Source organism: Canis lupus, chromosome 13 (assembly GCF_048164855.1).
Source record: "Canis lupus baileyi chromosome 13, mCanLup2.hap1, whole genome shotgun sequence".
In the NCBI taxonomy this organism is placed as follows: domain Eukaryota; kingdom Metazoa; phylum Chordata; class Mammalia; order Carnivora; family Canidae; genus Canis; species Canis lupus.
The window spans coordinates 4100812-4123950 of NC_132850.1; the positions used below are offsets into that span (position 1 = coordinate 4100812).

Genomic DNA, 23139 nt, shown 5'->3' on the forward strand with positions numbered 1-23139 from the left:
TTAGAGATTACAGGTAGATGATGGAATATACTAGGAATTCCTCATCTTTCTCTGTATAATTTATCAAAAACTATTAGAGAAAGCAAGCTCCAACTTTTTTAAAGAAAAAACACATTTTTGACTCATAAAATAGTTTTTAAAAAAGACTCAACTGCTTTATTATTTTCCAGGGTGTCCAGCTTATCCATTTAATAAGAGTTCAAAATGTATTTCTGGGTTCTAAAGCTCTGTACTTCTCTGCTTACAGTATGTATGACAGTATGTATGAAGTAACTTAAGCTAAGTGCCATTCTCTTTAGTTTATCTCTTGATGTCAGTATTAATAATTCCTGCGTTTCCCAAATACAAGAAAGCATTACTTAAAAACAAAAGCTTTCACATTTGAAGATTTCAAAGCAAACCATTGCCCAAACACATAAATACCCATCTGTATATTTTTTAATTATCTACTTTTCAAATCCACCTACAGGACAACTTTATACTCAATCTGTTGAACAGCTATATGCAATTAAAATGGTACTTTTCAGTAGTCAGAAAAAAAAAGTCTTGGTTTTCATCCTGCCATATGACATTTATAAAAATCTATTAAATTCATAGTAATTTGCTTTACTCACCTCCTTAATAGCATCTTCATTAGGGAGAATGGAACATAAGCATGTGATATAGGCTTGCTGAAAAGACGACACATTTGAAATTTCTTTAGATTCTGCACATAGTTTTGATAAAGCAGTGGCCTGAGGAATGCAGTTAGATTTCAACAAATGTTTTATTCGCATTTGTAGAAAGGAAGGTCCTTCTTGTGCAATCAATTTATTGACTAGAAAAGAAGAAAAATAAAAATCTGGTAACATACCTCATAACATGTCAAGGTTAAAATGCAAGTTTGGTATCTTTTGTTGTTGGTTCGTTTTTAGTGAATAAACATTCAGTTGATATAACTTGGGAAGTTTATTCTGATCTCAATATTCATCTAATAGAGCAGAGAGCAAAATAAACTAAATTTGCTAATGATTCCCACATTACTTTAGTAGTTTTATTCTGAACACCAAACCTCTTCATAAAACTACTAACATTTTATCAAAATTAATTATTTGACTTTCTCTTCCCTCACTTTCTGATAAGGATATTAAGGAATACAGAAATGAACCATAAGCGTTAAGTGCAAGAAAAAGACGTAACCTATGTAATATTAACAACTACCACTTGAACACTTTTATGAGGTACCAAGCTTTAGGCTGAGTGTTTCTAATATACCTTTCATTTATTCTTCACACCACCACCAAGGCAAGTATTATTATCCCCACTTTAAGGTTAGGAAAATTAATATTCAGAGAAATTAGGTAACTTGCCAAGGATTCCAAAGCCAGTGGTGTTCTTTCCTCTAAACCAGGAATTTCTCAAAGTGTGTTCCACCGACCAAAAGACCTGAGAGATAGTCCTAGAAAAAAAAAGGATTCCTTGGTCAAATCTCTGAACAGTCCTGCAATAAAGAAAACTGTTCACTTTTATTTAACCCAATGTCTCCCAAACTGATTTGACCAGAGAACCCTTTTACACATATTATTAGTACAATGTAAAATATATGTTCCTGGTTCAGTACACACTTTGGAAAATGCTGCTCTGAGCACTACTAAATATTAAGCACCCAAGCACTGACTTTTACAGTGTTCCAGACAATCCCTAGATTTACGAATAACAGATACTCAATATGTGACGTCATTATATACCATTATTTAAAAAACAGAGGTGAGAATACTGTATGCTAAGACAAGTCATGAACAAACAAACTGCTTTAAGTGTTTCATCTAAAAGAGTGTTTCTCAAACTTGAAAGTGCCTTCTAAATAACCATGAGTATCCTTTTAAAATGCAGGTTCTAATTCAGTAGGTCTGAAATGGGACCTGAGATTTTGCTTTTCTAACAAGCCTCTCAGATGATGCCCACGCTGCTATGTCTACAGGCTATACATGGAGTAGAAATCATTAATATTAATAATAAATCACTGAACTCAGGGAGGATAAACCATTGGCTCAGTCTTAATTGCAGAACTGTACAGTTTTTCATTTTTTCAAAAAATTTAAATTCTAGCTAGTTAACATACAGTGCAATATTGATTTCAAGAGAATTCAGTGGTTCATCACTTATATACAACACCCAGTGCTCCTCATAAGTGCCCTCCTTAAAACTCATCACCCATTTAGCCCATCTTCCACCCACCTCCCTCCATCAATCCTCATTTTGTTCTCTATGGTTAAGTCTCTTATGGTTTGATAGCCCCCGTTACCCCCCACCCTCAGATTGATATGTTTTGTTTCTTAAATTTCACACATGAATGAATGGTATTTGTCTTCTCTGACTTATTTTGCTTAGCAGAGTACACTAGTTCCATCCACATTGTTGCAAATGGCAAGATTTCAATCTTTTTGATGGCTGAGTAATATTTCATTTTACACACACACACACAATCTTCTTTATCCATTCTTCAGTCGGTGGACAGCTGGGCTCATTCCACAGTTTGGCTATTGTTTATAAAGCTTTTAAAATTTTTTCAAAAACAGGTAATACTGCATATGCTCATGACACAAAATGCAAAAAGCCCAAAAAGGTGTACAATTACATTGTCTCCTTTCTGCCCTAACTCCATTCTTCCAGTCTTCCTCTTAAAAAACAGTAACTTTCCAATTTCTTATTTATCATTCCAGAAATATTTTGAGTACAGAGGACCTATTTTTTCCCCCACTAAATATAATTCATTCTATATAGGCAAGAAGGTGCTCATTTCCTGTGGTACTTCAAAGGGTCTAGATTCTAGAGCTTCAACTCTGCAGATTTTGGTTTAGCAGGTGAAGCCTGGAGCTGGAATGGGGGGAGGGAGTGAATGTGTGTGTTGGTTTTAAGTTCCATAGATACTCTAGGGGTGCCTGGGTAGCTCAGATGGTTAAGTGTCTGCCTTCGGCTTAGGTCGGATCTCCACGTCCTGGAATCGATCCCCATGTTGGGCTCCTGGCTCAGCAGGGAGTCTGCTTCTCTCTCTGCCACTCTTCCCTGCTAATGCTGTGTGTGTGCGCGCACGCATGTATCTCAAATGAATAAATAAAATCTTTTAAAAAATAAAATAAATTCCATAGGTACTCTAATAGCTAGTCAAGGTCAAAAAGTATGTACAGAAAACAGATCACTTTCACTTAGATTTTTCTATTTTAGTCCCACAGACCCTAAATTCCACAAAATGAACTCATAATCATATCTCCCACTCAAATATCTCCTTATTCCTTACTTCTATTTTCAGTAATGGTATTCTCTTAATCATACAGAAAAATTTTGGCATTATACTTCCTTGCCAACTCTGTCCCTCAATTATTATTATATCCTTATTGTATCCTAGCGATTCTTTAAACTCTCCAATCTAATTCTTCCATCCTACTTCCTGCCACATCTGTCACCCCAATATCCTATCCTACCCAACATCAGATTCTGCTGTTTATCTGTCCTACCAGGTTAAGCAGAGTCACAAATCCCACCATAAGTACAGGTATGTATCTATACAAGCCACTCTCTTCTAAATTTTCACAGCATTTTACTTCTTTCACCACACTTATTTTCTCTTTAACCATAGGAATAAAGGATTACAGTTTAAAGAGGTTAAGATCTCAGGTTTTGGAATCACTAATATGAGGCTGAATTATGACTGGCACATACTAGCTGTGAGACCCTTGGGCAAATTAACTGACCTCTCTGAGCCTCAAGTTTCTTTATCTATAAAAAAAAAAAAAGTTAGTAATATCCACCTCACAGAGCTGAAGGAATCATAAATGAAATACCAGTAATGCAGATAAGATACTTAGTACAGAGCCAGGCACAGAGTAAATGCTCAATACTAGCTGCTGCTATTTGTTTCTGTCATCTCCCTTACTACACCATCAACAATTTGTAAACAAATACCACATCTTGTTAACTTCTGTGTTCCCTACAGCAGTAAGCACGATGCCTTACATATTAGAAGGGTTTAATAAAACCATATATTTAGCAGCTGAGTGGTTATCACTCTTCAGTCAAAAATTTTTAGTATCTCAGGACACTTAGGTGGCTCAGCAGTTGAGCTCTGCCTTCAGCTCAGGGCATAATCCTGGAGTCCCAGGATTGGGTCCCACATCGGGCTCCCTGCATGGAGCCTGCTTCTCCCTCTGCCTCTTTCTCTGTGTCCCTCATGAATAAATAAATAAAAGCTTAAAAAAAAATTTTAAAACCTCTTCACCTGGGCTCAAATTCTGCCTCCCTATTTTAACTATGTGGCCTTGGGCATGTGTAATCTCTTCCTGGTTTATGGACTAAATGAGATATGAAAAGCATTAACATGGTGGTTACAACATAATGAACTCTAAATTGTAGCTATTATTTCTACTTTACCCAATATACTAGAACAAGTTACACAACTCTATCAACTTTTATTTTTTTAATTACTATTATTTTTTAAAATATTTATTTATTTATTCATGAGACACAGACTGAGAGAGATGCAGAGACACAGGCAGAGGGAGAAGCAGGCTCCTCGCAGGGAGCCCGATATGGGACTCGATCCTGGATCCCAGGATCACGACCTGTGCCGCAGGCAGGTGCCCAACCACTGAGCCACCCAGGTGTCCCTGTATCAATTAACACACAAACCAATCTTGCATTTCATTTATTTTTTAAGATTTATTTGAGAGAGGACGAGAAAGACTGCACATAGAGGGAGGGGCAGGGGAAGAAAGAGTCTCAAGCAGACTCCTCGCTGAGCACAGAGCCCAATGCAGGGCTCAATATCATGACCCTGAGGTCAAGACCTCAGCTGAAACAAGAGTTGGACACTTAACTAACTGTGCCACCAGGCGCCCCAATCTTGCATTTTATTTTATTTTTTTAAAGATTTTATTTATTTATTCATGAGAGACACAGAAGCAGAGAGAGAGAGGCCGAGACACAGGCAGAGGGAGAAGTAGGCTCCACTCAGGGAGCCTGACATGGGAATCGATTCTGGGTCTCCAGGATCACAACCTGGGCTGAAGGAGGCACTAAACCACTGAGCCACCCGGGCTGCCCCCAATCTTGAATTTTAAAATTCATTTCAAGTTATGTATCTTAACTTTGTTTTTTATTTATTCAATTTTTGAAAGATTTATTTTATTTATTTTAGAAATAAAGAAGCGCAAGCAGAAGGGGCAGAGGAAGAGGGAGAGAAAAATCTCAAGTAGACTCTGCAGTAAGCATGGAACTCAATGTGGGTTCATCTTACAACTCTGAGACCACAACCTGAGTTGAAACCAAGAGTGAGATGCTTAACTGACTGTGACACTCAGGTGCCCCTCAACTTTGTTTTTAAAAAGGAAATCCTGGGCAGGAAATCCTGTATCCTTTCTGTCATTTTAGTACTTTAAAATTTTTTTTCATTTATTTATTTTAGAGAGAAAGAGTATGTACAAGTGGGAGGGGCAAAGGGAGAGAGAGAGAGAGAAGCCCAAGCCCATGCTGCTAAGCATGGGGCCCTATGCAGGGCTCAATTCCATGACCCCAAGATCACCACCTGAGCCAAAACCAAGAGTCAGATGCTCAACTGACTGTGCCACCCAGGCACCCCACTACAAAATAATTTTTAATTATATATTCTTTCTTCCATCTAGATTCAACAATTGAACCGTTTTTGTCCTTTTACTTAGCTTTTCTTTTCCTGAGCTATTTAAAAATAAATTGCAAACATCACAACAGTTTACCTTGTGTATACTACATTGTATAAAAAATGGTAACATTTAAGGTCCAGTTAAAAACAGCCCTTTTGGGGATCCCTGGTGGCTCAGCAGTTTGGTGCCCACCTTTGGCCCGGGGCATGATCCTGGAGACCCGGGATCGAGTCCCACACTGGGCTCCCTCCATGAGGCCTGCTTCTCCCTCTGTCTGTGTCTCTGCCTCTCTCTCTCTCCATGTCTCCTGAATAAATAAAATCTTTTTTTTTTTTTAAAGCCCTTTTTCTTTCTTTTTTAATAGGAAAGCCCATTTTTGTTTTTACTAGAGGGTCAAGTGGCACATGACAAGCCACAAAATGGCTTCAGAGGTAGATGGTTTAAGGGACACAAAAAACAAACTGGAGTGGGAAATAAAAACAACTGGAAGGAGGTATAGGAGCTGGTTCCTTGTCAGCCTCATTTAGGGAAAGGAGTTAGTGACTCTAAACAAGGATGGAACTCTCTTACAACCATTGGTAGGGGAGAGAGGGAAAAGAAAAAAGCAAAAAAAAAAAAGGCTATGGCTTTGGCCCTCCTGAGTCTCAAGGAAAAGGGGGGAAAAGCCATTGTTTTGATGTCACAAGTTATGGCAAAGTAAGGGGAGAAGGGTGCTGGAAGGGGTAGAGGTCAATTGGAAAAACTAGCAGATACCAAATGGTAGCTCTGGGTGTTTTTGAGTTGGAGTTAGAATCACTCTATAATGGCATGTGGGGAGGGTCCCCACTGTTGTCAGTGGGCTGAAGTCTCCTGGTCTGTGAGCTGCCTGGATCCAGGTGGCTACTGCCATCACTACTGTGGGGAGGAGTGGTTCCGTGAGTCATGGGGGTCAGGATGGGAACCACCAGTGTAGCCTTAGCTGGGCTTGGTCTCACCATCCCCATCTTCTGTGATAGGATGCTGGGGTGGCCTGAGGTGGAAAGGCCTTCAGTATCTGGGCTAAAACCTGGGTGGGAGAACCTACTATTTCCTGCTGACTATGCCCAGCAGAAATGCCCCAAAACACTCATCAATAAGACGATGGTCACTGCTTTCTAGTTTCAAATATATGTTAAAACCTGGGCTATAAGGGCAGTGGAGCCATAAAGGAAGTTTCCTAATCTCCTGACCTGAAATTAGGGTAAGAATAACTGAGAAAATAGGCAGACTATATAGGCTACCCATCACTTATATGATAGTTCACAGAATAATCCCTTAGATATGTAGGTGTTCTGTACCCATTCAGAATCTTATAGATAGTGGGGCCTTAATTAATCTTTGAATAGACAGAATACCACAAGGTTATCAGGTGAAGGGTGCTTCTCCTCATCTCTTGATATTTTTCTATGTAAAAAGAAATTGCGGTTTACTCCTGAGGTAGGGTGATGTATTTGATTAGTACATCATGAGAAAATAAAGTGGGGACCTTTAATGCCACTCTATCCTTTTTTGTCTTGAGTTTATTTAGGCCTGCCTCTAGAAAGTATGAGAGTTAAGTGTTCTTCTTGGCCCTAGTCAAGCCCTATCTGGACTGGGATCTGCCTAATTCTGGGATTCTTCTGAAACTATTTGGCTCTATCCTCTAAGCAACTTTTATTAATAAGAAAGGTGGTTTTAGCCTCCATCTGCTTATATCTACAAAGGGATGACATTTACTGGAACCTCAACAGAAAACAATAAAATCAATCGTTTTCTATTAAATAGCTCTTTCTCTTATTCTTTTTTCCCCTTTGTCAGTGTGACTAATAAGCAGTAGATAGCAGAGAGAAGGAACCAAGAATAAGTACTCTTATTGCCAATCTTCTCACTATACAGAAAAACCAAACAGTGTGAATACAGTAGGCTGTCAAACCTGATGAATGAATAAGCTAACTGGGATATTTTAAGGCATCAATATTCAAATGGTCTGTTTAAGACCTAAATTAAAGACATACCAAAAGTATAAAAACTCTTCTCAATCTCATTTTTATTCCAGAAATATATATTTAACAGAATGTGATCCTTTTAATTTTCTACTACCTTAAAGCAAATGAAATCATAATTGGTGGTATCAAATGAGATAATTTTTTGTGTCTAAAATGCAAGTATCAATTCAAACCCACAAATCTTCTGGTCTTAAACTGACAATTTTGCAAATAAAAGTTTCCATTCTTTGCATTTCTTTACAAAATGCTAAATTCCAATATTTCATAAGTTTAAATCAAAAAGCAATTTTTTTCATGGTCCTTAGTTGTAGTAACCAGTGAACAACATATGGGCAATAAAGTTCTATCATATAAGGAAGACTAGAAACAGATTACTCATTTGTATCTCAGGAACTTTGAACATTGTTACTCAATGCAACATTTTAAAGTAAGTACAAGGGATATTTAAAACACTACCTAAAAATGCAAGAATCCTCAGGCAAAACATTAAATGCTTAAGGTTAGTGTTTACTATTTAAAGGAGAGGGGTATAGATACACAGGTGATATTCACAAATTTTTATTCCATTAATCAATTCTAACTCTCTAAGAGCTAAACCTTCCTTCAATATAGTCAGTCAAGTTTTGAGGCTTACCTTCTTCTGTTTCTACTGGCTGTTGAGACAGAATTTTAAGAAGAACTGGGTTTTTCCACACCCCTTCCTTGGTAACGTGAACCAATATTTGTAGGTTATTATTCCCAAATTCCAATAATGCATCATGTGACTCCTAAAACAAAAATAGCACATCCACAAACAGGCTAGTAAGCAATATATAAAATAGTTTTGCCTTTTCAATGTATCTGAACGTCCACAGAAAGGACCATTACCTTGGATTTTCTAAGAAGAAATAAGGGTTAAAAAAAAAACCTATCCTCAAAGCTTTGTGAATTGTTAGTTTTTTCTTAAAAAAATGAAACTAGAGTGATTCCACTAAATTAAAGGGCACCTTTAAAATGTTTTCCTAAATTCTCCTTAGGTAAAATTATCACAATTCAATTTACAATTTCACATTACTAGACTATTTTAAGCCCACCGTTCAACTTTCTTTTAAAGGATTCTGAAGTATTCACAAAGGCAAGCTATTCCTTCTAATAGGAATATTATGTAATGATGCCAATTGATATATTTTTTGTTTAAATTCTTCTAACAAAGGACTTTTTTTAAAAAAAGATATTATTTACTCGAGAGAGAGAGAGAGAGAAAGAGAGAGAGAGAGATGGGCAGAGGGAGAAGCAGGCTCCATGCAGGGAGCCCAATGTGAACTCCGGGATCATGCCCTGGGCCAAAGCCAGATACTCAAACCACTGGGCTACCCATGCGTCCCACAAATGACTTTTTAAATGAAAAGTGGCTATACATAAAATATCATGGAAAGTCTAGGTTAGTAGCTATCATTCTATCTCCTCAGAAACAAAATATATTGCCAATAATTTGTTCTTTAAAATATTTATGTACACAAAGGATCAGGAGAAAGGGGTCAGAAATACAAGTTGACATAAATGATTTAAGTATATGTCACTGTCCTCTATTACTAGTGAATGTTATTGGTTATTCCCATATTCTAAAATTTTAATGTTTTCTCTATTTTAGACTGCCGAAATTCTCAAAAAACATAAGCTTCCATTTATAGCAATATTCTTTGGAAATAAAAGTTAATGATGTTCACAGACCTAAGTATATAATCTTATATTCACATAAGTGAAATATAAGAAATAAAATTAATTTGTCTCCTAATGTCAAAATGATAGGTTTTTAACACATGCATTCCCAATATGCTGAGTTACTTTCTGTAGAGAAAGGGTTTAAAATTTAGAATTGACACAGAAAGTGATATTTCTAATTAACAGTTTACTAATAGCAATATTGAATCAATGCTGCAATTTTTCCTTTAAGGGCTTGAACTGTACTCAGGCTTCTTTCTCCTTAACTTAGGATAAGAGACATTTATCCTACAGTGAAGAATAAGATTCCATATACAAATTTCAGAATTTGCAAGGTCTGGTCACCTTATATACAATATCTAACAGACCTGTATCATCACACTTTGGCAGAAATAATACCATCTACAGCAACTAAAATAAACAGCCACAGTCTGGGTTAAAAAAATAAAAACAACTTTCTATTTTTCATCTGTTCAAACTACAGTGTATTCTGCATAAGAATGATGTGTATAATCCTCTACTATAGCAAAGTTACTTTTAAAAAGTAATATTAGGGGGCAGCCCAGGTGACTCAGCGGTTTAGCACCGCCTTCAGCCCAGGGCGTGATCCTGGAGACCCAGGATCGAGTCCCACACTGAGCTCCCTGCATGGAGCCTGCTTCTCCCTCTGCCTGTGTCTCTGCCTCTCTCTCTCTCTCTCCCTGCATGGAGCCTGCTTCTCCCTCTGCCTGTGTCTCTGCCTCTCTCTCTCTCTCTCTCTGTCTCTCATGACTAAATAAATAAAATCTTTTTTAAAAAAGTAATATTAAAGTCTTTAAAAACTATGGCAGAATTTAAAAATCATTTTAAAACTTAAATTTGTTAAGGTAAAAAATATACTAGTCCACAGTTTAAAATCTACAATACAGAAGTACTAGCACAAGAAGTTCACTCTAGCATGATTTATAATAACAGAGATGTGGCCAAATAATTTATGGTGTAATCACCTAACAGAATCACAGGCAATCATAAAATAAGGGAGACCTATATATACAAACCTAGACATACAACCATGATAAAATTAGGTTTAAAAAAGTTGCAAAAAATGAGATCTCATTTTTATTAGAAGACTTATTTCAGGGTATATTTTCATATCCGTAGGCAAAACATCTGGAAGGGTTCTACAAGCTGAAAACAGTGAAATGAGTGTGTTATGTTTGTGGCCTGCTCTGATAAAACTATTCTTTTACCAAAACTTTCTTCAAAACTATCTGCTGCTTTGTCCATTTAACACTGAAATAAGGAAACTTCAGGGTTTTACCTTTCAGATTTTAATAAGGACCACGTCTTATATCTATCTGTACCTCTACTGCATTGATTTTATTGAACATATATTCAAAAATATATCCTGTGGAAAAAGTTATGCAGGTAGAGGGAAAAGGCAACGATTTTATGCAGGCATACACTCTAAGAAAATAATAAAGAAATAGGACAGTATTCTCTCTACAAAGGATACTACTATAAATAACAGTAACAGCTCTAAGAAGAGTAATGAGATTTGCCCTTCTGGACTGTCATATGCCGGGACAAAACTACTAGCAAGCCTCAAAACATAGTATGACAAAATCAGTGTGTTATGTATGAAAGATGATTTTAGCAGCTGTATGAATATGTGAAATTAGGATTGCATTGCAGGGATTAAAATAGGCCAAGGACGTGACCCAAAAAATCCTCTTCTCCCCCAAAAGAGAAAGATTAACATTATCATCATCTCATTTTGGGTTATATATCCCAAAGGAAAGAAATTTCCAGATAATGAAGTATGTCTGTTAATATGCAGATCTTTACTTGTGCCTACATGAAACACATCCAGGCTACCACAGAGTTTGTGTTCTTGAGGAGCAGCTAGCAAAAAGCAAGCTGTGGTTATAAATCGAAGTATAACTTTGGGCAGCTAATTAACACTCTATGCCTGTCTCCCCATTTGTAGATGGAGATTCAAATGATCCCTACATTGTAAAGTTTGTAACTTGATTAAAAGACACAAAACATGGACGTCTGGGTGGCTCAGTGGTTGAGCGTCTGCCTTTGGCTCAGGGCGTGATCCTGGGATCGAGTCCTGCATTAGGATCCCTGCAGGGAGCCTGCTTCCCCCTCTGCCTTTCTCTCTGTGTCTCTCATGAATAAATAAATAAAATCTTAAAAAAAAAAAGATATAAAACAGTAGAGCAGTATTTAGTATACAGTGGTAACAAATGATGATAGTTATTACTATTGCGTCTATTTTTTGGAATAGTTTTACTGTCTCTATCAGTAACAAGCAAATTTTCCTCCTATCCTATTCTACCCTCCGTAACTTGCTACTTTCTGATGTGCTCACCTATAAGCAAGCTGATAATCAAGTCAATATGAGAGCCAATGTAGCTCTCCTGCAAGTAAAATGCATGAACAGAATCTATGATGACTATTCTGGTTGTCTGAGAGACTTAAAATGCTAGACATAATCCCTGAAATGTTAGGGGAAATTACTAGACAAGTATACTAAGAATGATCCAAATATTGCTACTTTGTAACCAAATATAATTTTACATTTTTTAATAGCTTTATTCTGTCTAAAACTTTGTTTTTGAATAATGAAAACATGCGCTGATTTCTAAGCTATATAAAGGCTAACAAAACCAAATGAAAGACAAAAACAATTTTTTAACACACCTCTTTCATTTGGAAGACCTCTTTCTCAAAATCTCATGAACTTAATACAAATATACAATACACTTGTTTTTCTTCCAAGCTTTCAATTTCAGTTTGCTAGGAGAAATTAACCAGGTATCTTGGGTATCTAAACAGAGATCTTTTTTGAGTCCAAATCAACTCACCTGTAGAGACTGTAGGAAGAGTACCCAGACTTCACATGGCAGTTCACTTTCAGACACTGAAAGCAGTAATTCAAAACAACTCCTATAATGTAAAATAATGAAGTCAGTATATAAATGTGGTTATAAGCATAATAAAATATAGTATGACAGGAATACTGAATACACATTTTACATTTGTTTAGATTATTTGAAATTTGTTTCTTATTCTTTACATTTTTCCTCAACATTGTTATATTGGCTTTTCAACTTTAAAAAAGAGAAAAAAGAAAAACCAGGAGGCTTTATAATTACATTGGGCTTTAAAACATCTGGTAATATATTCTTTTTAGAAATCACATTCCAAGCAGTTTTATTTAGTTTATTAGGATGTAGGAGGGTACCCAAATAGGAACCATTCTGAGTCCAGAAGACAAAATCAGGAGCTCATGCTATTGTTAATTCAGCTGATAAAGATAAATATATATAACTGTCATCTATGTAGGTTCTTGTCACTTGCAGAGGAAACAGAAAGACTAGCAAGGCCAAATCTTTACCTCTAACAAATCAAGACCACCTAGACTAGAAGTTACCCTCCCAAACAATCTGTAAGCTAACCCAATCTAAAAGCTGAATAGCTATTGTGCCTTTTCAGTTTACAGATGAAAATTAAATGAAAGCTATAATTTTATCTGCCACTAGGCCGTCAAATATTAAAACAGCAGCTAGATTATCATGGACTCAGGGTGGTAATCTTATATATATACCCTGTTATTTTCTGCTAGTAAAATTATTCTTAGTTCAAATAATATAGCTGAATGGCACAATGTCACAGTATTTCCCCCCCAAAATGATCCTCAAAGACCACTACAGTTTCCAGGCACTCTGTCACTCATATTGATCTATACCTAAGGACAGGAAGAAAATGTATCATTCTTGGATGCTAAGCCTGAGGAAGAGATTCTGGAGGCAATTAAAGATTATGTTGTTTGGCTGGAACTTCACTTGTACTTTATCTCCTGGGAACCAGAGTATGAAGGCTCAAAGCAAAGGAAATTTCATTCAAAGGTATGACTTTAATGGTGCTCTGAATAACGTGATATCACAGTAAAGAGAAGTCAGGCAAACATCGCAACCGAAAGTACTCAACTTTATCAGCGACTTAAGTACTTAAACTTACAGTACTAATCTGCCAAGCACTAACAGGACATCTTCACATTCAGTAGTTAAATATGGGCGTGCACTGGCAAAGCTTTGGATGGCAAGTCGATACACCTCCAGAAGATACACCATATGTTCTGAGGCATTCTTGTTGTTTGCATATTGCAATAATGTCTAAAAAAAAAATAAAATTAAAGTATCAATTAAAAAATAAAAATAATGAAGCAGATTTCTTTCTCAAATGCATGGTCCCTCTTCTTTTTTCGAATAAATGCATACACCTTTTATTTGCCTTTTTAGGCTCTGGTTTATTTAGAGGATTCTATTTTCATCACTTACTGAATTGTTTCTGCTGAGTTACAGAAAAGCCAGAACTGCTCTTTTGACATGAGAATAAATCTAAAGAGTAGAGCCATAAAATGTCTGTAGTTGTTCTCACAGACAGTTGGTCTGGAGTTTTGATCTCTGAATTTCAATAATGAGTTTCATTAATACATTAAACTAAGCACTAACCATGTGCCAAGCACTGGGTATCCAAGAATAAGACTATGATCCCCCGCCTTCTACAAAAAGAGACTTATTCCTGAGTATGGATCCTCAGCTCTATAGCTCCATCAAATTCACTTTTTCCTGCACCCATAGAACTGATTAGGCTTGATTTACACTCACTAACCAATTTGTGAAAGAATGATGTTATATATTTTTAACTAAGTTTTTAAAAATTAACATACAGACCAAATACTAATTTATGTTTATAATATAGTCATACTACCCTCCAGAGTACCCTGTTACCCATACTATGATTTTCTAAGAGAGTATCTGGTGAGTATGAAATCTAAAACAAAGGAAAATGAAATACAATCAAGCCTGATAAACTACATGTGTTCAACACAATAATTTGTTTAAATGATGGTGGAAAGCTGGCTTATGTTCTCTTTGGACAATTCTACAAAATGACTACTAAATTCTTGTTTGGGGACACTCCAGGTTCCTCAGAGTTGTACTCTCTTCTATTATATAGAGATACCTTCTTCTAACAATTGATTAGGTTTTGCTTATGGTCAATTGATATTATCAAGTTAGGTTACCACTTGAATTATGCATAGGCAGGATACAAGTTTTTTCCTCTAGAATACATATTCTGACTGAGCTAGTCCTAATTCCTTGGTTGGGGCTACTTCTATAGTAAAGTCTTATTTTTAGAGGGTAGCTTTATCCTGAGTGAATTACATATGATTTGAATTTATTACCCCTCCAATAATTTCTTCAAAAAGTTGTGACTTCCTGTCTTTTATTTTTCTGCTTGAAGAACCACAAGTAGCTGTGGTAGCACGGCAGGATTCCACTGGATTTTCTGCAGTTTTAGTTCCCAAAGTAACAGTCCCTATCTATATCTATTCTGATAATTAAGAACTGAATAATCTGGATTACTTAAAAAAAATACCTTAAAGGAACTACATGATAAACAATCATACCATATACAGTAAAAACTCTCTTAGCTAACACATTAGATTATCTGGTCTTTGCATATCTGAAGATCAAGCCATTTATTTTAGTATATCAATTCAAATAAGTGTCTTGCTGCTGTACCACACTTTAGAAATGTGAGTTCCTTCTGTATTTTTGGAAGAGTATTTTGTCCTTATTTAATCAAGTCCCAAATTTTAATAAAAGCAAAAACTTAGTAACAGAGGATCAAGGGCGCCTGGGTGGCTCAGTCCGTTGAGCACCTTGAGCTCAGTTCATGTTCCCAAAGTCCTGGGATAGAGCCCTGCATCTGGGCTCCCTGGTCAGCAGGGTGTCCACCTCTCCCTCCCCATCTGCCTCTCCCTCTGTTCATTCTCTCTCTTGCTCTCTCCCTCTCTCTCTCAAATAAATAAAATCTTAAAAAAGAAAAACCCAAAACCCAAAGGATCATAAAACCAACCCCATAACAATCCTTTTTCTGCAGCTGAATGAGTACGGAGAAGGAATGCAGAATATGTACTTATCTGTTATGTAAATAAGAGTTCACACAATCTCTCAAGAAATTTATTAAAATCTTTGTTACAAACAAAGTCTGTTTCAGGTCAGCAAATTAATTATTGTCTGTACTGGTTAATCTAAATCCAGAGAGCTTGACAAATTTATACTCAATACCAGATTTTATGCTCCCTGAGGTCAGATATTATGTTATCAATCTTTACAGGCCTAACAATTTACTCACTTCCACTGCCACAGGACATTCTCAAGTCTCACTAAATGTTTGCTGATTCATTCACCATTTTATCCACTGGACAAATATTTACGGATAGCTTACTCTAACCTAGACTGCAAGGTGCTGGGGAAAAAGACATGGGGGGCCTATCCTCATGGAGCTTTCAGAATGAGTCAACACAGTGTGACAGTTGAAACCACACATGCAAATTAACCAACTGCTGCCTGAAGTATATACAAAGAGAAGGGCAGAGTGCATATAGATGAGGTAGGTCTTTTCAGTCCACCTTCCCACTCAGAATGCTCCTGACACTAATCTAGTACTTTCTGACACTGACATTCCATTAAGACTTCCACAAGTAACACAATTTCAAATATTCAATGCCCCATGGGTATTTTTGTTTACAGCGTGCCCTATACTGATTTATACATTTTTATATTCCTGAATCTTCACCCTCATGTGTTAGTCCAATTAAATAGGTCTCTTTAGGACAGCCTGGGTGGCTCAGCAGTTTAGCGCCACCATCAGCTCAGGGCGTGATCCTGGAGACCCGGGATCGAGTCCCACGTCGGGCTCCCTGCATGAAGCCTGCTTCTCCCTCCGCCTGTGTCTCTGCACCACCACCCACCCCCGTCTCTCATGAATAAATAAAATTTTTAAAAATAAAAATTAAATTACATTAAATTAAAAAATAAATAGGTCTCTTTAACATATCCATTATGACATACCCTGAGCATTTGAACAATCACTGGAACAATCTTCCTCACTATCACCTGTTTTTAAAAAATCCAAGAATGGAGTGCTTAAGTGGCTCAGTCAGTTGAGCATCTGCCTTCAGCTCAGTTCATAATCCCGGGGTCCTGGGATTTAGCCCCACATCAGGCTCAGCAGGGAGCCTGCTTTTCCCTCTGCTCCTCCCCCCTGCTCATGCTTTCTCTAAATAAATAAAATCTTTTTAAAAATTCAAGATTAAGTTGAATGAATTATAGCCATCCAAATAACATTTTAAGTATCTCATGTAAACAAAATTCCATCAGAAGCAGTAAAGAAAAATAGAGTTCTTACTTTTCCTTAGAAATTTAAATTTTAGACACCAACAAAACTGAAAGAGAAAGGGAAGATAAATAATAAATATGACTCCCTCAAGTTCATTAGGATTCGACAGAGACCAAATTAATGGCCCCTCTCTTTGTTTCAGTTAACTCCTTTATTCCACAAACGCCTACTATGTGGGCAATACTATGGCTAACTACCTGCCCTTAAAAAGCAAGGTATACTGAAAGATCAAATACATCTGTATCTCTATAGGCGCTATCTTTGATAATTTTCAACATTTTAATGGCATTTTTATGGCATGCCTGGGTGCTCTCATTCGCATCCCAGGCAGATTACTTCTCAAGTCTTTGTTATATTAGACAACTGCCTATTAGACATTTCCATCTGAATGTCCTACTCAATTCTCAAACTCAACATGTCCAAAACATCTTCCCGAGCAAATATGCTCTTCCTCCTATGTTCCATCTGCCTCTTTTTTCAAGAGCTAGAGCTAAAAAAACCTATCTTTGACACCATTGCCCCAAAGTTTGTTGATTCAAATTGATCAACCTCAGAAATACCTGTTTCCTGCCCCTACACTTTACTTATTTCTATAGACCGTGACCCTAACCAGGCCTCCAACATAGTTTACTATGGACTCACCTGGATTTCTACAATAGTTTCTTCTCTAGGCTATATACTCTCCAGTTCTATATATGTGGTATAATCACAATGTATTTGTACATAAAAAAAGGTAATGTACAGAGAAAAAAAAAAACAGAAGGAACTCAACTAAAATGCTAATGTGGCTAGCACAGGGACAGTAGTAGCATTATGAACACGTTTGTGTTGTCTTTATATTTTTCTAAACTGGGGATCCCTGGGTGGCGCAGCGGTTTGGCGCCTGCCTTTGGCCCAGGGCACGATCCTGGAGACCCGGGATCAAATCCCACGTCGGGCTCCCAGTGCATGGAGCCTGCTTCTCCCTCTGCCTGTGTCTCTGCCTCATTCTCTCTCTCTCTCTGTGACTATCACAAATAAATAAAAAATTAAAAAAAAAATTTATAAAAAAAAATATTTTTCTAAACTTCTCCAATTTTTTTTTAAAGATTTTATTTATTCATGAGAGACAGAGACATAGGTAGAGGGAGAAGCAAGCTCCCTGGGGGAGCCCAATGCAGGACTCAATCCCATGACCAGAGCCAAAAGGCAGACGCTCAATCACTGAGCTACCCAGGTGCCCCTAAACTTCCCAAATTTTAATGAACATTACCATGTTTTTGATGAAGAAGAAAAAAAAAAAATCTACCCTCATCTGAATTCTACCTACACTCCTCACTACATGGTTCCAAAGAGATTGGAAGCATCCTATTTTCTGAAACTACCAAAGAGGGATTTTTTTTTCTTTTTTTTTTAAGTTTATTTATTTATTTAAAGTAACTTCTACACCCAACATGCTCGAACTCACGACCTCAAGATCAAGAGTTGTGTGTTCTTCCAATTGAGCCAGCCAGGTACCCCAAAAAGGGAGCATTTCTTACAGAATGGCCATATTTTATGCAGAGATGTATTACAATTTAAAACTCAAATGATGGGGTGCTTGGGTGGCTCAGTAGGTTAAGCAAAGTGTCCAACTCTTGATTTCAATTCAGATCATGATCTCGAGGTTGTGGGATTTTTCAGGCTCCATATTCAGCAGGGAATCTGTACGAGATTCTCTCTCCCTCTCTCTCTGCTCCTCCCCCTGCTCTCATGGCTGTGTGTGCATGCACTCTCTCTCAAATAAATAAATCTTTGGGGTGTCTAGGTGGCTCAGTCAGTAAGTGTCTGCCTTTGGTTCAGGTCCTGATCTCAGAGTCCTAAGATCAAGCCCTGCATTGGGCTCCCTGCTCTGAGGGGAGCCTGCTTCTTCCTTTCCTTCTGCCCACTGCTCCCTCTGTCAGATAAATAAATAAAATCTTAATCAATCAATTTCAAATGGTTCTAGACTAGGGGATCCCTGGGTGGCGCAGCGGTTTGGCGGCTGGCTTTGGCCCAGGGCGCGATCCTGGAGACCCGGGATCGAATCCCACATCGGGCTCCCAGTGCATGGAGCCTGCTTCTCCCTCTGCCTATGTCTCTGCCTCTCTCTCTCTCTCTGTGCGACTATCATAAATAAATAAAAAATAAAAAAAAAAAAACAAATGGTTCTAGACTAATATTCCCAAAGGAATACTCATAGTATTTTTGAACACATAGTATAAGCTAGGCATTCTCCTAGGAGTTTTACATGCTACTAACACAATTTACAACAACCCTGTGAAGTAGGTGATTTATCATGAGCCCATTTTAAAATAGAGGAAACAGAGGGGTGCCTGGCTGGCTCAGTTGGTAGAGCATGCAAGTCTTGATCTCGGGGTTGTAAATTCAAGCCCCACATTGAGTGTAGACAATACTTAATAAAATATTTTCTTTTTTTTTTTTTTTTAATGAGGAAACAGACACAGAGAGATTAAGTTATTCACCCTAAGTCATCCAGTAGGTAAGTGTTGGATTCAGGATTTAAATTTGAATTCAGGGTCATCAGGCTAAAGAGCCCACACTTCATTGCTTTGCTTCATGTCTTCTCAGAATGCACAATTCTACAACTATTTTAAGCATACTTTTAAATTCTGCTTTTTTCACCTATACACTATCTTTAACATTTTGTTGCAAGTAGTGTCATTAAAAGACTGCTTCTGGGAAGGTTTTTGAGGCAATGGTGCTGACAACCCACACTTTAGAATGCTGGTGGTTCACAAAGACATGATAAAAGGTATCTGGTAGTTATCATTAAATCTGCATGTCGTATGGCAAAAGGAAATTATGTCACTTTTTTATGTCACTTTTAATTATAGAAGGGGATTTGCATTATTTCAGATTTTGCACATAAAGTGAGAAACCTTATTGATTTGTATATCTCGACACATGGAATTCCCAGAATTAAATAAATCTGAGTAAAATGTGATTGCACTATGACAAAAAGGCTTCTAGCAAGCCTAAGTCTGATTTCTGAAGTACAGGTCAAGTTTGAAAAAGCAAAAGTGAGAGGAACAGGAGGACTCCAAATAGACAGCAACGTTGAACAAAGTCAGAAATGACTAAAACAAATGGGGGCAAATGGTGACAAGACTGAGTATCACTCAGTGAGAAATACTGGAGGTTTCCCATGAAGAGACTAAGCTGGGTGTGCAATGCAATAGAAGAGTAGGAAAACTGCTGGCTGCTCACATAGAGAAGGTGTTTGGTATCCACTAAAACCTTTAAGTTTTTTATATATGCTGCTATTAGGACCCACCTCACACTTTGCATACTTGTTATAGTTGGTTTTTTAAACTCAGAAATATGAGTTGCTTATTACTCTATCTCATCTAATTCACCCATCCTGATTAAATTTCACTGGATTCAGTCCATCATCCCAGCCTACCAAGATTATTTTTAGATACTGATTCTGCCATAAGATTTAACTACGCTTTCTTGCATCATTTCATTTTCAATTCTAATAGAATACCTTTTCCTATTTTATCATAAAAGTAGTATCATTTACTGTTTAAAAAACAGAGAGAGAAGTAGTAGAAATAAAAATGTCAAAAATCCACACTACCACTATCCAGAAAGAGACCACTGTTAACAGGTAATATTGAGAGGTTTTCATAATGCATCAATAGAAGTATATTAATGGGATTATACTACACAATGTTTTGTAAAATTTTCTCCAACATCAGTATGTTATAGCTGTACAGCTGTGTGTGTATACCACAATTTATTACTGAATTCTGTTTCTGGATATTATGGTTTTTAACTTTGCATTATTATAATGATGAAAGCACTGCTAACTTCTTTCATGTATCCATGACAATTTTCTCAGGATAATATACTATAAATGGAATTGCTGGGTCAAAGGATGCATTATTTTTAAGGCTTTACATAGACTCAAATTCTGCTCCAGAAAATGTGTTCCAATTTACATTCCTATTATTAGTGTTAAGACAGTGACAGATTGGGAGCTGTCAAAGTTATTGTATATTACAACCTAAATACAATTTTTTTTTTCCTAAATACAATTTTTGAGGGTCAACTGGATAGGGGAAATATAATTATCATGTTTATTCAATTTATAATCCTTTCATTACTGGTGAAGTTGAATAAAATCTTCATATATTTCTTTTATGAGATAATCTTAAAAATCACCATAGCATCTGTAAGGTATCTTCATCTGAGTTATCAATAACAGTAAGGCAGAGAGCTTGGATGAGGATAACTCCAACAGTTAACTTTAATCTTCCAAAAAATCAAAGAGGAGGAAATACACTCTAATTCATCCTATAATGCCAATATTATTGATATCAAAGCCAGACAAAGATTACAAGTAAACTATGTATTATCATTTATAAGCATTGATTTTTTAAAAATCAACAAATTACTAGTAAACTAGTATCAATGGCATAGTAAAATGGATCAGATACCACAACCAAGTGGGATTTATTCCTGGAATGCAAAGATGGTTCAGTGTATGAAAATCATATAACTTAAAAAAAGAAAAGAAAAGAAAATCATATAATGTAATAATTACAATAACAATAAAGGGAAAAAAAAAAAACAATAAAGGGAAACACCCTCACAAGAACGTATCAACTAATGCAGAAAGAGCATTTAAAAAACTTAACAACTTTTCATGATAAACAGTCAACAAACAAGGAATAGAAGAAAACTATCTTGGGGCACCTGGGTGGCTCAGTGGTTGATCATCTGCCTTTGGTTCAGGTCGTGATCCCAGGATCGAGTCCTGCATAGGGCTTCCTGCAGGGAAGCCTGCTTCCCCTCTGCCTAGGTCTCTGCCTCTCTGTGTGTCTCTCATGAATAAATAAATAAAAGCTATTAAAGAAGAAAACTATCTCAACATAATATAGATTCATGGATGAAAAACCCATAACTAATATTATACTCAATGGTAAGACTGAAAGCTTTTCCTTTACCATCAGAAAAAAGATGCCAACTTTCACCACTTCTATTCAACACAATACTGGAAGTCCTAGTGAGAGCAATTAGGCAAGAAAAAGAAATAGAAGCTATCCAAATTTGAGAGAAAATAAAAATATCACTGTTTGCAAATAATATGATTGTGTATGTAGAAAATGATAAAGACTCCACATTTAAAATAAACAAGCAGAATTAAATTCACTGAACTTGCAGGACACAAAATTAACACACAAAATCAGCTGATTTTATATACTAACAAATGAATAATCTGAAAAGGAAGTTAACTATTCCATTTGTAGTAACATCAGAAATATAGTTGGGAATAAACTTAATCAGAGGTGCCAGGTGGCTCAGTTAAGTGTCTGCCTTCAGCTCAGGTCAGGATTTCAGGGTCCTGGGATGGAGTCCCACACAGTGCTCCCTGCTCAGCAGAATCTGCTTCTTCTTCTCCCTGCCCCCGCCTGTGCTTTCTCTTCTCTCTTTCTCTCTCAAATAAATAAAATCTTAAAAAAAAAAAAAAAAAAGGAGTGAAAGACCAGACTTACACACTGAAAACTACCGACCTTTGCTGAAAGAAATGAAAGAAGACACAAATCAAAGACATGACATGGAAATGTTCACAGATTGGAAGACTTCTATTGTTAAGATGTCAATACTATCCAAAGCAGTCTAAAGATACAATGCAATCCCTAGCAAAATCCCAATTACTTATTTTGAAGAATTAGAAAAATTCACCCTAAAATTGTTAGGGAATCTCAAAGGACCCTGAATTGCCAAAAACAGTGTTGAAAAGGAGAACAAAGCTGTAGATCTCACATTTCCTGATTTCAAAATTTACTACAGAGGCACAATAATCAAACTGGCATGAAGGCAGACATACAGACCAATGGAATAGAGCCCGGAAATAAACCTTACATGTATGGTCATTGAATTTCCACAAGAGTGCAAAGATCATTCAGTGAGAGAAAGAGCAGTCTTCTCAATAAACAGTGCTGGGAAAACTAGGTATCCATATGCAAAAGAATTAGACTCTTACCCTATACAAATGAACTCAATACAGATATAAGTGTTAAAACTTCTTAGAAGAAAACACAGGGGAAAAGCTGGATTTGACAATGATATTCTTGAATAAGATCCAAAACCATGGGTGACAAAAGTAAAAATAGACAAACTGAACTATATCAAAATTTAAAACTTTTGCACACCAAAGGACACAATCAGCATGGTAAAAAGACATCCAAAGAACAGGAGAAAATATTTGTACATCATATATCTGTTAAGGAACTGACAGCCAGAATATATAAAGAAGTCTTGAAATTCATCAACAAAAAACGAAACCACCCAACTAAAAATTGGCAAAGGACTTAAATAGGCATTTCTCCAAAGAAGATACACAAACAGCAAAAAAGCACATTAAAAACATGCTTAACATCATTAATTAAGAAACGCCAATTGGGGAAGGAGGGCACCTGGGTGGCTCAGTTGGTTGAACACCTGACTCATGATTTTGATTCAGGTCATCATTTCATTTTTGAGACCAAGCCCCACATCGGGATTCA

The 23139-nt window shown here is 36.7% G+C and overlaps 1 protein-coding gene across 1 annotated transcript in view; it reads right to left on the reverse strand.

The window, feature by feature from the left end:
• The window catches only part of RLF (RLF zinc finger), a 92211-nt gene that overhangs the window by 44734 nt on the left and 24338 nt on the right, over window positions 1-23139 (reverse strand). Inside the window, exons 2-5 of the mRNA XM_072771743.1 lie at window positions 13370-13524; window positions 12214-12295; window positions 8292-8424; window positions 615-817 (exon numbers count right to left, since the gene is read on the reverse strand). Coding sequence (XP_072627844.1) covers window positions 615-817; window positions 8292-8424; window positions 12214-12295; window positions 13370-13524 — 573 coding nt within the window. The remainder of the gene's footprint in view (window positions 1-614; window positions 818-8291; window positions 8425-12213; window positions 12296-13369; window positions 13525-23139) is intronic.